This window comes from Myripristis murdjan, chromosome 11 (assembly GCF_902150065.1).
Source record: "Myripristis murdjan chromosome 11, fMyrMur1.1, whole genome shotgun sequence".
NCBI lineage: Eukaryota > Metazoa > Chordata > Actinopteri > Holocentriformes > Holocentridae > Myripristis > Myripristis murdjan.
In genome coordinates, this window is record NC_043990.1 from 9175399 (window position 1) to 9197657 (window position 22259).

General features: G+C 41.2%; 1 protein-coding gene across 1 annotated transcript; it reads left to right on the forward strand.

The window, feature by feature from the left end:
• The first annotated feature begins 1096 nt into the window (after nucleotides 1-1096).
• Nucleotides 1097-20167, forward strand: LOC115367266 (myosin heavy chain, striated muscle-like). The gene is made up of 32 exons (XM_030062937.1): nucleotides 1097-1487; nucleotides 1888-1971; nucleotides 2376-2459; nucleotides 2913-2975; nucleotides 3127-3219; nucleotides 3911-3973; nucleotides 4145-4219; nucleotides 4829-4912; nucleotides 5185-5247; nucleotides 5725-5808; nucleotides 6302-6352; nucleotides 6701-6772; nucleotides 7404-7487; nucleotides 11671-11733; nucleotides 11843-11905; nucleotides 12083-12145; nucleotides 12527-12589; nucleotides 13057-13119; nucleotides 13364-13426; nucleotides 13965-14024; nucleotides 14365-14427; nucleotides 14574-14636; nucleotides 14823-14885; nucleotides 15444-15527; nucleotides 15859-15900; nucleotides 16023-16085; nucleotides 16820-16882; nucleotides 17157-17198; nucleotides 17466-17528; nucleotides 18124-18186; nucleotides 18939-19067; nucleotides 19842-20167. The coding sequence occupies exons 1-32, from the start codon at nucleotides 1097-1099 to the stop codon at nucleotides 20120-20122; spliced, it is 2748 nt and encodes a 915-aa protein (XP_029918797.1). The 3' UTR covers nucleotides 20123-20167.
• The last annotated feature ends 2092 nt before the right edge of the window (nucleotides 20168-22259 follow it).

Genomic DNA, 22259 nt, shown 5'->3' on the forward strand with positions numbered 1-22259 from the left:
ATCATCTGACTTGATTTCACAACGTCTTTCTGGAACAGACGTTTTCCCGTCTTCATCGTAATCAGGCAGCAGTGTGGAAATTGTCCTGTTTAATAATATAAAAAAGATTTTTTTAAAAAGGATGCTGTTAAAGTTGCATTTATTGTGCTGGATGTCCGTCAACATGTTGTGTTAGAGGGAAGTTTAAATAGTGAGAAAACACACACTGATCAGATTCCAGCCAGATTTATCAGTAACAAACCCTGTTCCTGTTGGATTCCTGTTGAGCTGCAGGTGGATCAGTGACTGAGCAGCGTGCACATGACTCTGCTGCAGTGTGTGTGTGTGCCACAGATTAGTGTGTTAGCTATGCTCGGTATGAAGCCGGAGCGCCGACGGAGCTGCAGCAGATCAAAGTGGCTCTGCACAGAAACCGCAGGCTGTTGCAGCGAGGGCCGGAGCCGAGGCACCAAGGAGGACTAAAACTACGAGCACAACGAACAAACACATCGACATCGACTGAAATTCAAACTAAAAGTTAAAAATAATAATGACGAATACATTTTGAGCAGACAATTTTGAAGTGTCTCAACTTTAAGAGAGCTGAAGATGTAAAATTAATGAAAGTGCATTACAGAAATAATCTGACTTCTTGTTTGCATTACACAAACATGCTGGATCTCTTGCGGATGTTTACAAAACATCAGCTCTGAACTTCTACTGGTAAACCTTGGATAAAATACTGACATGAAATAAAAAGTGAAACTAAACATTGGTAATTAAATGTTTAATAATCATAACAAATTGAAAAACGAAGCAAATTTAACAAAAAGCAAATTGAATAATTGAAATAAAAACAATGGAAAAATCCCGTATAATAATTCAGGTTGTATTAATCTGAGCAGAGATTGAGGGAGTGACCATTTTCTGCAAGACTGAGCCAATTCATTGCTGCTTATTGTTATTCTTGCTGCCTTTCAAAAAGATTAGTTCTAAACTAAGACCTCTATTTGTGTGTACAGTGTGTGTGTGTGTGTGTGTGTGTGTGTGTGTGTGTGTGTGTGCGTTTAAGCAGCTGCACTAAGCCTCCCAGGCAGCATCAGGTTGTGGTTTCAGGATGAAGGCTGCCGTTGCTCTGCTGCTGCTGCTCCTGGCTCCGACTCGAACCTTGAGCCAGGCAGAGCCGGACATCGGTGTCGGGGCGGGTCAGGACGTCCCGCCGGAGGAGCCGCCGGCGCCCCACGTGCTGTGGGACGAGCTGATGGGGCTGAAGGAGCTGGTACTGAGCCTGCGAGGCGAGGCGGTGCACCAGAGGCTGACGCTGAGGAACCTGGAGAGCCGGCTGAGGGACGGAGAGCAGGAGGCGCGGGAGCAGAGCCGCAGCATCCAGAGCCTGCAGGAGGAGGCGCAGCAGCACAGAGAGGAGCTGAAGGCCGGACAGGAGCTGCTGGCAGAGCTGAGCTCCACTGTGAGGAGCTGCAGGAGGCAGCTGGAGGAGCAGAGCAAAGGTACAGGAGGACAAATCACAGTCAAGAAATGCACAAATCAGACTGTTGTAGCTGCTTTATTTTCCTCTACCTGCTTTGTCATCATATCACCTTACCAATGACTGTTTAGCAAAAAGCTGGTGTGTAAATATCTTATGAAAGCACCAACATCCCTACAAGATTGTCACAATATCAGTATCAAAGAATTTGATATCATGATATTTGATTTTGTCCATATCGCCCAGCCCTAATGACATGAGACACACGGTGTTTACTGGCTGTTTTGGTATTAAAGGCGACACAACCTGCTCTCGAAACTCTCTCAGCCTGGTTTTTGGACTTTACTTGATTCCACCTGTCCTCTGGTCGCAGTCTCTCCCTCATCCGGCTGATAGATGCAGTCTGTGTTTGGTCGTTGCAGTGCGAGCGGCCGAGCTGTCGGCGCTGCAGAGCAGACTGAACGCCAGCGAGAGCCAGGTGGACGAGCTGCGGAGGAAGCACACAGGTGAATCCGTCACAAACTCAGGGAACAGGAAGCTCTCAGTGCAACCTGATCACTTTTTAGAGACAGTCCTAATCAGGGGATTTTCAGCCTACAAGAATATGTGAGGCCATCAGGAGACACACACAACCAAACACTGTTATCCCCTCATTATCACATCAAAAATTACCAGACGGTCATTAAGAAGATACAGCCTTTATGTGCTTCAATGAATAAAACCTGGAACTATTTGAGAGAAAAAACCCTTTGGTTATCCTCCACTGAGCACCACATAGCCTCAGTGCCTCAGTGTGGAAATCATAACTTAATACAAACACTGATTTCTCATCATCCTGTAATTATGTCTGTGTTATAAAAACTGGGCAGCGTAACAGTGAGAGGTAAGTCTGGTGTTGCTGTGTGTGCAGCTCTGGCAGCCGACCTGCCCTTCCTGCAGACGAGGCTGAGAGCGAGTGAGAACACAGTGGAGCAGCTGAGGAGGAAGAGCGCAGGTGAGATTATAATCTGACATCAGTGATCTGACGGGATGTCGTGCTGCGTTTAGGATCCATAGGAACGACAGCAAATGTGAGTTTCCTGCTAGAAAATTCGGTTCACTTAGCTTCCAGATGTAACATGGGAGCTCTTTGGGTTTGGTGGTGGACTCTGATATCTGCGACTTCCTGAATTCGTCACCAACAAGGAAACAGCTGCAGTCCAGAGTAGCAGTGGTCATTAAAAAATGGAAAAATGAACCAACTAACTTTTTTACTTTCTGATCCCAAATTGTCAAAATGATTAAAAAAAAGCTTCCACATGTTATTGTTTCTGCAAATTTCACATTTATTGATTGCTTTGCCACACTTGCAGATTCAATGTGGATCTACATGCAGAGCAGCAGGAGGTTTGTGTTTATTTCTCAGAGGCAGAAACTGTCTGTCTGCTGTTTCCTTTGCTTTTTTCAGTTTTGGCAGCCAGGATGTGCAGCAGCGAGACTCTGCTGGAGGAGCTGAGGAGCCAGACCCCAGGTCAGAAAACACCGTTTCCTGTTTCATTATCAGTGTCCACAGGACAGAAAAAATATACTGCATGTGTAAATATTGGCGTGTGTTACCAGTCAGCAGTGACTGAAACATTAGTCATGCAGGAGGCTGAGAGATAACTTCATACTTTTTCCAGTGTTTCCCTCCAACAGGTCGTCCCAGTCTGACGCCTCGGTGCTGGAGAGACGACTGAGCGTCCAGATGGACGAGCTGAAGAGAGACAGTGAAGGTAACACAAACATCTGAACGCTGGCTGCAGCTTCACAGTCTAGTTATGGCCGAGAGCCTCAGTAAACAGGAGAGACAGAGACAGAAATCTGACATCAGTGTGAATAGATCTCTCAACATTTACAACAAGCATACATGCTAATGTAAACAAATGGCAGTCCATCATCACACTGAACTAAATGATTCATTTGTTGAGTTGTTTGCTTTTGTGACGGTGGTGTGCATCTTCCCATATATTTATCAAATTTGTACACTCCTGTCTCCATGTCGTTGTTGCTGTAATCCTCCATATTTTTTCTGACAGAGATGTGTGTGTTCAATGGGAGAAAAAACACACAAAATCTGATCTCAGCGTCACACGGCTGTCACTTCTGCAGGAATCAGATGCATTTGTGATTTAAGATCTCACATGAAAGTGGCTCAAATCAGAATTAAACATCACTGATTCAGTGTGGTTTGTTGCTGTTCACACTGGCGAGAAAAATCAGATTTGTGTCACATTTGAGGAAAAAAGCAGTCTGAACGAACAGGCTGAGATACACCGCTCACACACAGTGTCTTCACAGTATCAGACCACATTCACTGTTGTGCCTGTTTCCATGTACAACAACATTAAAGCAAATTAAAACTGTCATTAAGAAATCATCTGAGTCCCAAGGTGAGCAGTGGACTGACTGAGTGTGACCCTGCAGGTCGGGCCGCAGAGCTGTCGGCGCTGCAGAGCCAGGTACAGGAGCTCAGGAGGGACAATACAGGTAACTAACATCCATCCAAGCACAGTCAGACTTTATTGTGATTGTGTTTTATTCGTCACATTGTATCGTGAGATAGTCAGTATTACATAATGATTCCTGCCATGACGTTAACATGCTAAATAGAATATGAGTGTGTGATACGGTGTGAATGAGTGTGTGTGTGTGTTACAGCTCAGACCGCTCAGAGCCGACCGGAGGAGCAGAGCAGCCTCCCTGCTGCGGTCCTAAAGTCCTCCACATTCCTGGGTAACAACATGTTGAACTGAAAATAATCTTTAGATGCAGCCCGAGATGTTACAGTTATTCATTCATTCATTCATTTTGGTTGTGTTTCACATTCTGCTGATAGATAGATAGATAGATAGATAGATAGATAGATAGATAGATAGATTTAATTTATGAATTATTAGAAACTACAATCCAAGGGTTGGCATGTAAAGGTGAAAACACATAAAAATAATAATAATAGTAATGATAAAGTTTATTTGTATGGCGCTTATCAAAAGTAGTGTTACAATGTGCTCTACAACAAACATAAAGTCACAGCAATAAAATACACAGTAATTTATGAGGAAACAGGCAGGCATACGGAATAAAAAAATGTAAAAATATGGATGATAAATATAAATGAAACAACAAGGGTACAACAATTATGTTCAAAGACAAAAACACATAAAGAAGCACTAGACATGTGACATAAAAATTGTGTAACAATCCTGAAATCTAGAAAAACACACCACCACAGTGTAAGAAATGAAAAGCGACTCCCTCACCGGCTCCTGTGGGTTTAAGGTAGGTCTCTTATGATTTAAAGGATCTCTCTCTGCTTCACGCTGACGCTCAGTCTGTTTTCAGCCCAGATGTCGGCGCTGCAGCGGCTGAGCGGCCGACTGAACAGCAGCCAGCTGCGGACGGACGAGCTGAGCAGGAGCATGGCAGGTCTGCATGTCAGCAAAACATCTCAACTTAGTCATTCAGTCTCATCTTTAGTCTTAAATAGTCTTTTTTTTTTCAAATGAGGTCAAAAATCTGCCAGTAAGATGAGAAAATCCCACCTGTTTCCAGGGCAGTTTCACTTTGTTGAAGCAAGGCAGAATAAGACAAAGGCCAATGATCAAATAAAGGTTTTATAACATTAGTCTGAGCTGTGTTCATGGTTTAATGTCGTGTGACATGCAGACACTGAGCGATGTTTTCCTGTCTCCCTGCAGCAGTGCAGAGCAGACTGACAGCTGCCGAGAGCCGAGCCGAGGAGCTCAACACACTAAACACAGGTTCACTTCTCAGAGCTTTCAGAGTTTCTGTTAAACCCAAAAGTGACACAGTCATGATGCGACACATCAGGTAAAAACTTTCCAGCAGCAGTGTTGTCTGCTGGTTAAATAACATTTGTACTGCATGCAAAGAACTGCATGTTTTTGCCCCAAACTTAATGGGATCAGCATAAGGAGGGCATGTCTGCAAAGGGGAGACCCGTGGGCGCTCACAGAACCCATGTTCATTCAGACATGTGGAGGTCAGAGGTCAAGGGACCCCTTTGGAAACGGCCATGCCAGATTTTCCCCTCGCCAAAGTTTAGTCCTAAGTTTGAAGCGATATTTAGCCTCCTTGCTGACAAACTAGCCTGACAGACATCATGACAATATCTTTGCTCTAAATCAATTCAGGAATCAAGAAATTGATTCAAAAATTGTTAAGAAAAAAAAATCACATTACTTAAGTGAATGACTTTTGTCTCCCACTGGTTGCAGCACAGTCGGCTGAGCTTTCGGCTCTGGGAGTCCGACTGAGTCTGGCCGAGATCCGGCTGGACGAGATGGAGGTGGAAAACACAGGTGAGCAGGTGAAGGTGTCACCTGTCTGAGAGAGCAAATTATAAACAATTAAATCATTATTTATCATGCAAAAGCGTTTTGATTTATTGGCTATTTAAGAGTGTTGGCAGTTTTTGTTAATACTGAGTGACTGAGCCTGTTCCTCTCAGACCAGCATGCAAACTATATCATGACTTGAATATCACAGTTCTGACCTTTAATTTGATAGAAAATGAAAAACAAAAAGCTGTCTGTTTGTGTCTGGATGGTTCTTTTCTCTGTCAGTGCCTCAGTCTGTACCAGAAAAATAAATAAACTACCAAATAAAGCAGAAATGGCAGCAAAAACATCTTTAAAACATGCAGTCTGACGAGAGCAGTGGTAAAATCAGTCAATTCATATTCTCAGGATTTCATGTTTTCAGTGGAGCTCGTGTCTTATTAAAGTGGGCGGAGCTCTACCCGGCTCAGCCACTCAGACGTGTTGTTTTTTTCTTCTGTTCATGTCATTGCAGCTAAAATTTCAGCTCTGTCCGCTGAAGTGTCTGATCTGACCGGCAGCGCAGGTGAGACAAATATTTAACCTCGGTGTTGTTGCTTTTTATGGAAAAAAAAAAAAAAAATCTCCGAAATGATTCCTCCATAATATCATGTAGCTGTTTTTACTCACAGTATTTTATTGTTGTTATTATTAGGACTACATGTGTTTTGATTTAATGTGAAACTTAAAGCTGGATTGTGATGTTATTCAAGATTTACATTTTTTCTACCAGTGGTTTTGGTTGCTCAGAAACACAGAGCAAAAACTGGAGCTTTTGAGAGACTGTGTCTGTTAATGTTACGTTATAAAACCTCCTCTTTCTCTCTCTCTCTCTCTCTCTCTCTCTCTCTCTCTCTCTCTCTCTGTGCGTCAGTGAACGAGGCTGTGGAGGAGAAGCTGTCAGGCCTGCGGAGCCTCCTGGACCAGCTGAAAACAGAAAACACAGGTGAGAAACTGCCTCTTTCTTTGTATGGGGCAAAAAACTCAGAAAGAAGAAAATTATCAATGAGTTTAACAAGAGAGCTAACGGGGGTTATTGCTTTAAGAACTTTTATTAGAGTAAACATGATGATATAATTCCTTCTGGTTTATGTCACAGGCTGCCTAGGTTTAAGTGCAACCAAGACAAATACAGTGTGAAAATTTCTCCATGTTAACAACTTATTTAGTCTCATCTTCAGTGTTAAAATCTTTTTTTTTCTTCAAACAAGAGACAATCCCACTTGTTTCCAGTGCAGTTTCACCTGTTTGATGATTTTTTTCTGGGAACAAATATGAATATGTTGAAACCAGGCAGAATAAGGCGGATCAGCCCACCGGGATCAAGAAAGTTCTGGAAACAAGTCGATTAGCAGTGGAAACGAGTGGGATTATCTCATCCCACTGGCAGATTAAATGAGCTGTTAACATGCGGTGTGGATTTAGTGCAGTGAGTGAAGTAATGTGCTGTTATTCCTAGTAATCTGTTAAAAAGCCAGTTTCTTTTTTCTTATCGCTCCTCATATCGCTCTGTTTCTGCTGCTCTTCTCAGGTTAATTGATTTTTAATTAAAAGCCTTTTATTGAACCTGATTCCAGCGCAGTCGTCTGAGCTCTCTGCTCTGGGTGTGCGACTGAGTCTGGGCGAGAGCCGGCTGGACGAGCTGGAGACTGAAAACACAGGTGAGCAGAGGGAAAAGGGTCTTTAAAAAGTCAAATTTATTCTCCAAAAGCTTTTAATTTATTGGCCTTTTTGACTAAACCCTTATCTCAGTTTCCCTTTATTTATTAAACTGGTTTCATTTCCATTCCTAATTAGTTCTGTATTTTTGTTTCCCAATATTTACCCTTTTCCCTGTCATCTGGATTTTCTGTATTTTCCTCTTTTTGGGGGGATAAATTGATGATGTTGTGTGACTGTTTGATAAAGATGTAAGTCAAGTAATATAGCGCTCTTTAAAAGACACAGTTCCAAAGTGCTTCACACACGCTGGAAATAAAAACAAATACTTAGAAAGAAAAATAAATACATAAAAAATCTATGTTAAAAAAAGAGAAGACGGAGACAATATATATCCCAAGTCAGTCCAAAGATCTTCGGTAGGGATCTGTGGGAAGGCTTGCCTATGAGAATGAGTCTTAAAATAGCCCAGGGATTCAGCAAAACAAACTGGTTGGAGAAGATTTTTCCAAAAGAAAGAGAGGAGCTTTGACACGTGGTGATGATTTCAGCCCAAACAGGCCGACTGTCCTCTGCGGAGCGCGGCCTGCAGAGCGGGGAGAGACGGCTGCAGCAGCTGGACACACAAACCTCCGGTGAGAAACTGCTGCCATCCTCTTACAGGGGAAAAAAATCTGTTTTAACTCTGGCTGTTGCTTGTTGACATGGGACTGTGACGGTGAGGAATTATTCCCCCGCCCAGGAAACAAACACGATGAAAATAAACTGTCCCTGCCTGCATGCCGTGCTGACGTTTCATCTCTGTTTCCAGCCCAGGCAGCTTTCCTGTCAGGCCTGCAGGGTGAGCTGGAGCGGCTGAAGACGCAGGACTCAGGTGATTATAGGAAGAAATTATTAGAATAAGAACCGCGGTTGTGTTTTAACGTGTTTTTACCTTGTTTATGCCTCCGAGCAGTGGCAGTGAAGTCAGCAGGACAGTTGAGGTTTAGTGCACGGCATGGAAATGAGCCACACATATACAACTAGCAGGGCTGCAAAACTGAACCATTCAATTCAAAACAGCCCCTACAAACTGCCTCCACTGTGTGAGAGCCATCTTTCCACACACTTACCTGGTGAATTAATGCATATACTGAAAGTATTTTTATAAATCGTCTAAGTAGACTTTTGTCTTTGGAAGAATATTTGTTGCTTTCATATTGTTATCCCAAATCTCTGAATGAAAAAAACCACAATACAAACAGAACGGTGGGTTTATTGAACCGTTACACCTCTACTCACTGCTGCACCTCGGTTACTGCAGCTGAAAGTAGCGCTCAAACGATTAATCGATTAGTCGATCAGCAGAAAACAAATAAATTCTAATTTTGATAACGGATTTATGGTCTCAGTCAGATAATAGTCAGATAAAAAGAACAATTATTTGCTGATTCCAGCTTCACTAAGATGCTTTTCTTACTTTTCGCTGTTCATAGTATTATTATTACAGCATTTTTACTTTGGGTTTATTTTATTTCTTTATTTTTTATTTATTTTATTGCTGCTGGTTGGACTAAGGAAGCTGTTTACAGTCATCATTTTACTTGCCATGAGACTCTGTATTTTTCACACTTTTTGACTGAATTATTAATTAACTGAACAAATAATATTCATTATCATTACAGCCAGAGCAGCCGAGTTTTCTGCCAGACTGAACGCCACTGAGACCACAAGCACAGGTGAAAATAAAAGATATGTGACACTTAAAGGGCTTCTCAAAAAAAAAAAAAAAGTGTATATGATAGAAAGTGTGTGTGCTATTGTTTCATGTTAACCCCTCCAGTCCTTGGAACCAGACTGTGCTCTGCTGAGAAAACATCAGAGGAGCTGAAGAGAGAAAACACTGGTGAGTTTTTCAGCCCGGACACACTCTGCAGGAGAGGCAGCTTCCTGCACTTCAGCAACAGATGTGTGTGATGTGTGTGATGTGTGTGTTTTAACACACCTACACACAGACATGATGTTGTGTGCTGTGATTTCAGTTCAGGAAGAGAGAGTGAAGCAGCTGCAGGTCAGACTGAGCTCTGCTGAGAGACTCACAGAGCAGCTCAACACACACACCGCAGGTACACACTCTGGGTGCAAGCACGTGTGTGTGATGTGTGTGTGCATGCATGGAGATATGTATGTATTTAAATATGACTGTGAGTGTTGTGTGAGAAAAAGTAGAAGCAACAAAGTAGAAGCAGGTTCCTCTTAACTTTATTGACTGAGCTTTTATTGTGAAAGATTCCACAGTCTGCCATTGATCATTTTGCTCTCTGTAATGGATCTGATTGAAAATGAAGTGAAGGACAAAACTCAAGCAAAAATTAACTAAAAGTGCTCAAAAAGTCCCAGTACATAAAAAGCCTCTCAGTTACAGCAACATGAGTAAATGCAGTTACTTCCTCTGCGGTTGTTCTACTCTCTTGTCCTGCAGTCAGACTGTCGGCTCTGGACCGGAGGATGAACGACAGCGAGACTCTGCTGGAGCAGCTGCAGAGACAGAGTGCAGGTCTGATGCCTGAGGGCAGCCGTCACTGTTGATCTGTTTTGATTTCAGCTTTGAGAAAGTCTCTTGCTGCAGTGTGTTTACCTGTGGGAGAGTTTTGAGAGGTCACAGTGACTCTGTATTAATGTTTTCAACCACAGGCCTCTGGTTGCTCTGACACAGCTAACACAGTAATACCAGCATGTCACTGTCCATCTCATAGCTACGGCATTGTGGGTTATGTAGTTTTTATTGGAAGCTGGTGTGTTTTATCGTTCCAGCGCAGGCAGCAGAGCTGTCTGGTTTGGGAGGCGACGAGATGGAAAAAGCAGGTAAGAAAAACTGCTGAAATACTTCAAACTGCTCCACAAGTTGAAACAAACAGCTTTAAAATGACAAACTTCACTTCAGTTTTAGTTTGAGAGCATCATCCTGCTGCAGCTCAGGCCTCCCACACTCTGAGTGTGTTAGAAAGCGTCTGTTAACTTCCTGTTTACTGACCCTCCTCTTCCTGTCCAACCTTCAGTTTCAGAGCTGGAGGTGCAACTGCAGGCCAGCGAGCTGCAGCTGAACAGACTGCATGCAGGTGAAAGACCTCACTGACATTTACTGTTTTACTGCGGTAACAACATGTAAATAATGTCAACATCAAATATTAAAATTAAAATTTCAGCCCAAGCAGAGGAGCTGGCCAGTTTGGAGGCCAGAGTGACTCAAAACTCAGGTAAAGTGTTAAAGCACACATAATATTGTATTAATACTGTATTAATACTGTGTTAGTGCTGTATTAGTGCTACATTAGTACTGTGCTACTGCTGTGTTAGTTCTAATTTTTTTTTTTTAATCCTAAAATTGCTCTATAGTGCTTTGGGATTCAATTCTTAGTTTCCTCTTGTTTAATTTCTACCTTTCTACTGTCAAATAAAGCAAAACTCCACTTCCTGTCATTCCTACTGATGATGAGTCTCTTCCTTCTGTGTTAATTCCCTTATTTATGATTGGCCTGATTTGGGTTCAAGCAATCCCAGGCTACAACAAATCAAATAAAGCAAGAACTTCCCAAAAAACATAATCAAAGCCTTGATTAACCTGCAGCACATGTATGCCTCACTGTGATGAGTGGGATAATTATACATCACTCTCTGAGAAACTTTCTGGAGAGGAGGTTTTAGAAGTTATTTTGAATTTTGTGAGATATAGATTTAGTCTGATATTTACACCGATTCAGATCTCTGGCCTGGACGTTCTACATTAGTGCAGTGTCAGTAACCTAACCTGGGTGTAAATGATGTTTCCTCAGCCTTGGAGAGCAGAGTGAAGTTCTGTGAGAAACATCTGGAGGAGCTGCAGGACGATAACACAGGTGACTCACTCTCTGCTAAAGGAGCAACAGTACAGATCCTGTCCTGTATCACAAGCTGATTTGCTGTGTATGACATTTATGACAGGATGTGTGTGGTTTATTGGGTTGCTGATCAATACCAGTCATGTAATGATTACTCTGACTTTAACACTCATTTTCAGCTTGTGACTGTGTTTAGGAGCTGTGGTCAGGTTTCTCTTAAAAAATGAGATTTTGATCTCCGTGAGATAAGCTGATAAGCTGAGATAAGGAAGGATTGAGTCCGTTTTAGCTGAAACGTGAGATTTTACAGTAATTGGTATCATTTCAGCTCAATCCGTTCAGCTTTCCTTCATGGAGTCCAGAATGACAGCCAGTGAAAACACGACTACAGGTGCATTTGTGCTCATATTCATACTCACATTACCAATTTAAAAACAGAGCTGAAATCTGTCCATCAGTAATTATAAATTATAATTTCATGTTCATCAATGCCATTTCAGTGCAATCCTTAAAGGTTTCCTTCATGGAGTCCAGAATGAAAGCCAGTGAAAACAAGACTACAGGTACATTTAGATTTACATTAATGTTAACCTTGTAGATATTTAACTGAAACTTTCATTAACAGCAGCTTGCAATGATAACAGTTAATAAGACTCAGTTTGTATCAATTAAAACAGAGCAGATACTCAGCGGATCTATTTTTATGAAAAGATGATCAACATTTATTATTTATTCTGCAGCGCTGGAGAGTAGACTGAGATCCAGTGTGAACCTGCTGGAGGAGCTGAAGACAGAAAACACAGGTGATATCGTGTGAAGTGAAGCAGAACATCTTTTTAACTTTTAGGATTGCAAAAAGTGCTAGAAAGTTTGGGATGTAACTCTTCTTATTTTACATTTTAACTAAAAAGAAAAACAGTTTTGATGAGCGTAAAAGCAATCTAAGCAGCCTTCCATCAATGAGGAACATATTAAAGCTCTTCAGGGGATTTTCTAATCTCTCTGCTTTAACATTTCTGTGAATCAATAACTGACGTCTTAAAATAACAAATATAGCACTGTATAAAAAAGACAGAAAATAAATTTTCCCCCAAGTAATTAAAGTGGTAATGAAAATGATACTGATTCTGATTCTCCAATTTTAGACAAACAGTGACAGTTTACTTTTATTAATATCATTTCAGCACAATCCAATCAACTTTCCTCCATGGAGTCCAGAATATCAGCGAGTGAAAACCAGACTGCAGGTACACTGATGTTTCCATTCACATTAATTTGATTCTGCTTAACACATGCCCTCATCCAGAGGGCAGGTGTGATGATTGTCATTCTTGATTATTTGTTGTTTTTGGTGCATTGCTGCTGAGAAGAGAAAGAGCTATGAGGAACCAATAGAGATTCTTCAAACTGCAAACATAAGGGAACCCAAAAAGGTTCCTTGAGGAACTCCTTCATAAAGGCTAATGAATATTAACAGTACTTCCATGACCTTCTAATATATTTAGCCTCTTCAAAGAACCTTACAGCTCTTTTTATATCACTGATGTCAAGTGGCTGATTGGCTTAATAAAATGACTGGAAAATACCATTGTATTTAAAAAAAATTAAGAAACCAGTTTATTCCCCCGACTAATGTGGTGATTAAAACTATTCTGATTTTGATTCTCAGATTTTAACAGAAAGGTGAGAGCTTACTTTTCTTAAATATTTTCAGCAAAATCCATTCAGCTTTCCTTAATGGAGGCCAGAATGTCAGCTGGTGAAAACAAGGCTTCAGGTACATTTATGTTTCCATTCACATTAACCTGTTAGTATTTAACGTAGTATAGTATTTTTTGACACCCTCATCCAGAATGACTTTCCATAACTACCATAAATAAGAACCGGTTTGTGTCACTCCAGTATTTGTGTGATCTAAATGGTTTCTGTGAAGAGTAAAAACTGGACTGAATGTTTGGAAAAAAAAAAGTTATTTGAGGACCACAGTGGAAATAAAATAACAATACTACTTTCTCCTGAAGCGCTGCAGAGCAGACTGACCTCCACTGAGAGCAAGATGGAGGAGCTGGAGACAGGAAGTACAGGTGAAGTAACAAATTGTTAAATGTGATTTATTTATATACTATGTTACATCCAAAACTATGTATTTAAAACAGTTTAATCCATTCTCGTAGAAATTCAAGGTGACAGAAAGATTCAGAGTGTGAAAATTGTTATGCATGGCTATTTGTTGTTTTTGTACATTGCTGCTGAGAGGTGGGAGAGCTTCGAGGAACCAATAGCGATTCTTCAAACTGTGATCCTAGGGGACCCTGAGAGGGTTCCTTGTGGAACTCCTTCACAAAAGGCTCATGAATATTTACAGTACTTCGATGAACCTCTAACATAATGAGGCTCTTCAAAGAACCTTACAGCTCCTCTAACATCACTGTGAAGCACAATGTCAAGTGGCAAATTGGTTTTATAAAATGTCAGCAAAATAGCATTGCATTAAAAAAAAAAAAAAACACCAAGAAGAAATCAATTTATTCCGCTAACTAATATGGTGATTAAAATTATTCTGATTTTGATTCTCAGATTTTAGCTGAAAGGTAAGAGTTCACTTCTCTCTTTTATTTTCAGCACAATCCATTCAGCTTTCCTTAATGGAGGCCAGAATATCAGCTGGTGAAAACAAGACAGGTACATTTATGTTTACATTCATATTTACCTGTTATCTGTTTATCTTATGCACTCATTCAGAGTGAACTGGCATGATCGTCGTTAATGAGAATCATTTTGTGGCACTCCAGTACTTGAATGATCTCTTGGTGGAGTGAGCTGATCCAATATTCAAATAAAAAAGTTGTTTGAGGACGACAATGGAGATACTTTGGCCCTGCCAGTATTTTTGTGCTTCCATAGTAATTTGTGTGTGTATTAATGTGATGTCATGTGTTGAAGGTATACATTCTCACTTTGTGTATATCTGTTGTTTCATAAGTTATCAAATAAAACTATCACTACTGTATTTCCTCTGTAGCACTGCAGAACAGACTGAGCTCCACTGAGAGCAAGGTGGAGATGCTGGAGGCAGAACGTACAGGTGAAGGAACAAATTCAGCCTAATTGCTCCTACAAAATGACAGAAGTATAGTGTTGTATTAAAAAGAAAGAAAAGAAAATAATTTATTCCACCAACTAGTTAAATTGGTGAAAGTTGACAGTTTACTTTTACTGCTATCATTTCAGCACAATCAGGTCACCTCTCTGTAATGGAGTACAGACTGTCAGCCAGTGAAAACAAGACTAGAGGTACATTTACATCTAAACTACCCTGGTAGATATTTAGCTGATGCGCTCATCCACTCTGGATGACTGTCATTAATGAGAGTCTGTTGATGTTTGTCTAGTGTTTGTGCAATCTAAATGGCTTTGGTCAGTAGCTCTGGTATTTGAATAAAAGTTAACATTAAATGTTTTTTGTAATTTATTCTGCAGTGCTGGAGAGCAGACTGAGCTCCACAGGGAATGCAATCGAGACGCTGGAGACAGAAAACACAGGTCAAACACTGAATCAAAGCAGAGATTTATAAATATCTTACCACACAGTCATACCATAACTCACAAAGTTAAACAATGCACTGACTAATTCTTATTTTTTGTTATTTATTTATTTATTTATTTCATGAACACTGGTGAAAGAGCTTCAAGGAGCCAATAGCTGTTCTTCAAATTGCAACCACAGGGGAACCCCAGAGGGTACCCTGAGGAACTCCTGCACAAAGTGTTCATGAACCTTAATGGTACTTCAATGAACTTCTAAGATGTGGGAGTTCCTCAAAGTAGGGGTATTTTAAGCTGTTAGATATGATACCGTGAAGGTCCCTAAAGAACACCCTCATAAACAATGGAACATGACACAAACCTCTAAAATACAGCAGTTCATCCAGGAAGCTTTTAGGGATATTTTAGCTCCATGTTGGCTGTAGTTAAATGTGATCTACTGAGGAATCCTGAAGAGAGATGTTGGCTCACTTTGGATCTTAGAACCTGTGATGAAGCCAGAGGGATTGCAGATTATTAAATTTTATTAATGTCACGGCGTGTCTCTGTTTTCAGCTCTTCAGTCAGAGCTGTCAGCTTTGAAAACGAGATTCGGTGTCACTGAGAACCAGACAGAGGAGCTGAGGAGAGAAAATACAGGTGACTTATGTGTACTAATGTGTAAAAATATATAGTGTACTGTCTATTACTATATATGAAAGTCCAGAGATTATTTACTTATATAGATATATATCTGTATAGAAATATTTTCATGTATTTGGAGGCTAAAGTAGCCTCTACTACCATTACTGCTGCTATTACTATTACTACTACAACTAGTACTACTACTACACTACTAATAAGATAATAATAATATACAAGAGTAAACAGTTAAATTTAAGCTCTTCCTACTGAAAGCCAGTGAAATATCAATCATGAAATATCATCATGATGGCTGGTTAATGTAGAACAGTTTGATTTGTTTCTGCAGGTGTGAGCTCCAGACTGGAGGCGACTGAGAGCTGGAATGCTGGTGAGATCATTTCCATCTATCTATCTATCTATCTATCTATCTATCTATCTATCTATCTATCTATCTGTGTGTCACTAAACCTGTTGAACTTGAAGTTAAGCGGTGATGTTTCTGACCTTCAGCGTTGGAGGCGAGGCTGAGCGACACCGAGAAGCAACAGCAGGAGCTGAAGAGAGAGAGCGAAGGTAAAGTCACACAGCGCACAAACAAACAAACAGAGGAATTAGCTCAGATGTCTTCTGTGACAACATGACAGTAACATTTGGAGGTCACTGGCCAGCCGATGACAGACTTTTAGATAACACTCACTCTACACGGTGCTTCCAGTTTCTTAACGCTGTTGAATAAACAAATGATTCCTGGTGATACTACCACAGTATTGGAAGTATTACAGTGTGCTTGCAGTACTTCCACAGGTATAAATACAATAGGGCAGCAGCTAATGAATATTTCCATTGTTGATTAATCTATCGATTGTTTTTTTTTTTTTTTTTTCAGTTAATCATTTCATCTATAAAATGTCAAAACGAATGATTAATTGCACTGGATGTCAAACAGCTGATGTTAAAACAGCTGATCATTTGCATGGTGAATTTATGTTTATTATCTTTTTCAGTTTATGATTATTGGTCGTGGTGTTATATATCACTGTTCTTCATTTGCATCTGATAACGATATGAAACTGAGGAAAGGAAGTTATTCATAACATTTGAAAAGTTGTAACTCCAACGATAAAAGTTTGGTATTTTTACTTGATCAAATGACTAAAAGGAATTATCAAGATTATAACTGGTTAATTTTCTATTAATCCACTAATCAGTTAATTGTTTCAGCTCCAAAATGCAGATGAGTATTAAGACCAGTGGAAGGTGGACCTCAGGTTTTTAAATTAGAAACTGACGTTGATATTTGCTCTCAGCTCTGATGATGAAACTGAACAGCAGCGAGAAACAGCTGGAACAGCTCGGGAGAGACAGCAGAGGTGAGACTCTGGAAAATAAGAAATATCTTTGCCTTCATTGCTTTCTTTCTGCTCTTTTCTGATTAAATCCATTTCTCCACTGTTTTTTTTTTCAGTCATTGGAGGCAGAATGCTAAATATATTGATAAAATACGGGAAAAACAAAATTAAAGCCATTTTTTATCTTTTCATAACAGTTTATTTGCATCCATTTTCATATGATTTGTGTTTTCATGCTAAATAAGAATTTGTGGATTTATCTGGTTTAAAAGACATTTAATTTGAATTATTTCAGCTCAAACAAATGAACTGTCATCTCTGGGAACCAAGACAGCAGGTAATGTCAAACTGTTTAAGCAAATCTGATACACAGTTTGTATCAGATTAATAGACTTATATGGACGTAATAGAAGTAAAGCAGGTTTGTGAATTTTGTACACATTCAGATTCAGGGAGGATTTCTAAAAATGTCATTGAAGTATTTTAAAGGGCAAACACACACACTTTCCTATGAAATGTGACGCGTGTCTTGAGACAAATCAAACAGAAAACAAAAAAAACAAACTGAACATAAATAAAATATGTAATTTTTTCATGTTTTTAGCTCTGGAGACAAGAGTGAGTGTCGGTGAGAGGCAGATGCTGAAGATACAGTCAGAAAGCTCAGGTGACAAATTCATTAATCTGATTTTTTTTCCTTCAAATTCTAGTATACCTTCACCTGCTTTAACCAAGCAATGTTATCGATCAATGACATTTTTACAGTTTTATCACCAGCTTTTGTTTGCATCCTGCCTGTTAATTTTATGTAAATGTGCAGTCAGCAGCCCGCTCTCACTGCAGTTTGTGATACAGTAACAAACTTCCATCCATAGATTTGTGTACAAGGACACAGATTGTGAGTTTTTCTGTGACTTTCAGAGTGATGAATTTCAGTTGGAGGAATGTCTCATGCCTGCACCACGAACCGTGAAGCAGCACAAAGAGCAAAGACAGAGTTGGTGTCAGGAGGATGGCAGATGGAAGATCAGAGTTTGAATCCTGAGTCTGTTACATGCGTGTGAAAAGGCAAATTCCTGTTCATGCATAAAAAAAAAAAATGGACAGCTCATCTGCGTGGACACAAATCTGAAGATAAAATGTGACTGTTCCACAAACTGCTGTGAAACAGGGCTGGCAGACACCACAGTGGCACTCGCACTAAAAACAGTGTTATTGCCCTTTAACAGTGATTCTCTAAAGTTTTACTCTCTGATCTTTAGCTCTGGGCGGCAGACTGAACACGACTGAGGATCTGCTGCAGCAGCTCAGCAACACAAACTCAGGTTTGGGTTTCAACTTTCATGTCATTAAATAACTAACGTGACAAGATCAAACCCCGGTGTGTCGCTGGAGCGCAACTTTGTTTAAAAAGCGGCTGGTTTGACCTCAGTGGCTGCACAGGACAGCAGTTTTTTTAAAGTTAGTTGATAATTATCCATGTAAAACATTATTTTCTCTCAGAGAATATGAGTTGGTCTTGTTGTCTTAGTGATGAATTTGGAGTGAGCTGCATGACTGATGCTGACTAACATTTGTGTTAACCAGTGGAAAAGTATTGTAAACTGCTGCAGCTAATGATTATTTTTACTGCTCATAGTTCATTATTATAATCATTATTGTTATTAGTATTATTATTATTAGTAGTAGTAGTAGTGTTGTTGTTGTTATTGTTGTTGGTATTATTTTATTCAGTTGTTTTTGAGAGGGGTGATGAATTATTTAGTGTATAAAATGAAAAATAAAGCCAAAGTCTGATGGGAGGTGAGCAGAGCGGTGTGTTTGTGCTCTGCTGATAATCAGTTATCTGACTAATTATTTCAGCTCCAGTGAAGTGTTTTTCCTCTGACTGTGCTGTTTGTTTCACACATTTTGACACTGAGACTGGTTCTGATTTAGGAGGTTTAATAATGACACCGTCTGCCGAACGTGAAAGTTGAAAGTCGATCTAAAAAAAAAAAAAAATCCAGACACTGGTGTGAATTTGAACGTTAAATGTCTTCGACTGGCTGTGACGGCTGCTGTGCTTTGCCTCCAGACGACCTGAAGGTGGCGTTCTCTGCCGGTCTGACTGACTCAGGATCAGTTGGCCCCTTTGACGACGAGGTGACTCTGGTCTTCTCGAAGATCATCAGCAACGTCGGCCAGGCCTTCAACCAGAGCTCAGGTAACAGACGGTGATGCAGACCAGGCGACACTGCAACAGTCACTTTAATGTACAGCTGCCACTCGTTCAACACATTTTTATGATTCATGATTTATCTAGTGTGTATTACATTTCTGGTCGCAGCCAGTCTGCTCTATATTTCTAAACAGATAAAGAAAAGAAAAGAAATAGATAAAGACAATATATTGAAATAAAATTCATTAAACATGCTCTGGATAAAAGGGTAAAAATCAGATCAAGACGGCAAAATTGTTCTTTGAGAAACAAATTCTTTGCATCTTCTCTGTTAACAATCTCGATGTATTCGTATGACAGAGCTGAAATGATCACTTGTCTAAGCTGACTGATAATAACAGCAGTATCAGTTATTATTTTGATACTGCTCTCAGTCATTTATCCTGTAAAAACACCAACCAGATTGTCTTACTTTTCCCCAAAATAATTGTTAGATTTAAGGTGCACCATATAAACCTGCACTGAAGGGAGGACCATTTAGACTCAATTGACAAAAAATTAAATAAAAATAAAAATAAAAATCTGAAGGACAAGGTTATATGGATCTCCTTGTCGGCTGGATGACTGATAAATTACATGCTTTTTGACATTTATGTGTAAATGGTCCTCACCTCAATGGACCCTCCATTTTTTGTGTAGTGCACCTTTAACTGACAGTGAAAATAATTTGTAGTTGAATTAACATTACATAGGTCTACAGCTGGGACTCTTTATCAGACAGAAGCAGTAAAAACTGACCACAGTGTGTTGCTCCTGCAGGCGTGTTCACAGCTCCGCTCAGAGGACTTTACTTCTTCAGCTTCACGGCTGCTGACTACCTGAAGGGCTACATGGGTCTGTACCTGCACAGGAACAGCCAGCCCATCCTGTTCAGCCTGAACCTCAACGACCACGGCGGCTATGCCACGGCGGCCGGCGGCCTCGCTCTGGAGCTGCAGCGGGGCGACACGGTCCGGCTGAGTCTGCCCGCCAGCTACCGGCTCTACGACGACTCCAGAAACTTCAGCATCTTCTCGGGATTCCTGCTGTTTCCCCTCTGACCGCAGGACCGAGCCGACTGACTGAGCTGCTGTCAATAAATTATAAACTGGGTCTTCTGAGTGATTTATTGTGGTGATAATCAGGTGTTGGGAAAAATACTCTCACATCCTGTTGAAGTGCAACGTTATTTTTTAGAAAAGAGAGCATGCTCCAGATCCTTTTCCACATGACTCTTAAAGGACAAGAGCACAGAGTTTGTCACTTTGTGATGCTAAATCTGCTCTGTGGGAAGGACTGGAGGTTTAAATAGACTGGACCCAAGCACAATATAACACTGCAGCAAAAACACAAACACTTTTCACACAAAAACACTTTTTCCAGTTTTCCTCATTCAGTTACTCCCCTTTTGGATGTGCAGCAGAATAAAGACGTTTCTAAGCAGGACAGCTGAGAATAAACACCTTTCTACTTCTTTAATGTTCAGAGCAGTCAGCATGCAAGGTCAGTTTTGTCCTCTGATCTCTTTTCACAACATATTTGTGGTTTACACCTTTACATTTCAAAGATGAACTCATCAGCAGTCAGTGGGGCTCCTAAAGGTTTCCAGGAATTCCATAATTACTTGTGAAAAAATCTATAAAACTGAAGTTTAAAGGATAGGTGTACTATTTTTTGTCTAGTCTGGATGAAAATGTTGATTCCCATCATGTGTTATACATATGAACTTCTAATATTTACAACAACACACTGACCTGTAGGCTTTTTGATAACAACCAAGTCCCATTTGACTCTGCATAAATATTAAAATGTGCTTTAACACCACACATGACTTGCGATTGGCAGAAATCACTACAGGTTATTGGTTCCAGTAAGACACTGGTGCGTCAGAAACAGGTTCCAGTTCCAGTCCAGCTTGGTGGTCATGGTGATGATATTCAAGGCCTCAGGGCTGCATGTGTTTGTGTCCAGCAGTGTTATGTAAGAGTCTTGGGCTCCCCCTGCTGGAGCTTCAGAGACATGATCTTACTGTCCAACTCGTCCATGAACCCTTCGTCCACAGATTCACTGTCCACCTCCTCTCCGTCCCCCTCAGTGGGCAGGAACACGTGGAGCTGCGCCCTTGCCGGAGCCGATGCTGTGGCCAGAGCGCAGTGCCGACTGCAGCTGGGCAGGCAGGGCTTCCCTACAACAGACAGAGCCTCCGCCTGGGACAAGGAGTGCCGATGCTGCACCGCCAGGGGTCGGAGGTCACCCTGCGCCGCCTCTGCGCTCAGGGTCAGGGCCGGGGGTTGAGAGTAACGCCTCGCTGGCAGCGGCTTGGAGGAGGGCTGGATGGCCTGGGAGAAGTGGATGTAGACGGGTCGGCTGCAGCTCTGGGCCTGGTGCTGATGAGTCAGATGGGTGTAGCCGCTCTCAGACGGGTTGCAGGTCTTGCACAGGGTCAGAGAGGATGACCTGCAGAGTGACGGGACGGGCGGGGATCGCTTTTGTAAAATGTTGGGTCGGCAGTTGCGGGAGAAGCCCTCAAACATGGCTCTCTCCCCTGGGGTGAGGAGGGCCGGCTCGCTGTGGAGGCTGCAGAGAGAGAGACAGGTTAACAGAGAGGGGTGCGACAGATGCATGAACTAACACTAGCCATCATGAGGAGCCGGCAATATAAAAAAGAGAAACAGAGAGGCAATTCTACAGATATTTGGTGGTTATTCAAAACCTCCTCTCCTTCTGAGGTGAGGCTGTCAGGACAGTGAAGGAGGGAGGTAGTGTGTGTGTGTGTGTGTCTTGGCACCTCACTTGGGTTTCTCTTGCTCTCCTCTGTGAACAACAAGCCTATCAAAGTGAGTGAAGCCAGAATGGCATCACCGAGTGCTGCAACAGGTTATGGATCAGCACCTTCCACACCTGAGATTTCTGACACAGCGGTCGGGTCTGCGGCCCTCTGTGGTCAAAGGCAACCCAGGGGAAGTGGAGCGGTGCCCTACATAACACGTCAAATTGGGCCAGACCACAGAGGAAAGAGCTAAAGTGTAATTCTACTCAAGCACTCAACCTGGGGAGTTTTAAGAAGCAATTTCAGTGAATTGGGTGTGCACAATACACACGGGGGAGATGGGAATCAGATGGAATCCCACAATGTTTCAGTTGTACAGCGTGCACCGTGGGGAAATGAGTCACAAGAATGTCTCACATTTGGTTTTC

Coding starts and splice junctions, on each gene's coding strand:
- LOC115367266 (XM_030062937.1), top strand. CDS start 1,097: ATGAAGGCTGCCGTTGCTCTGCTGCTGCTGCTCCTGGCTCCGACTCGA. Junction 12,146..12,526: donor GCTGAAGACAGAAAACACAG/GTGATATCGTGT, acceptor ATATCATTTCAG/CACAATCCAATCAACTTTCC. Junction 13,427..13,964: donor GCTGGAGACAGGAAGTACAG/GTGAAGTAACAA, acceptor TTTTATTTTCAG/CACAATCCATTCAGCTTTCC.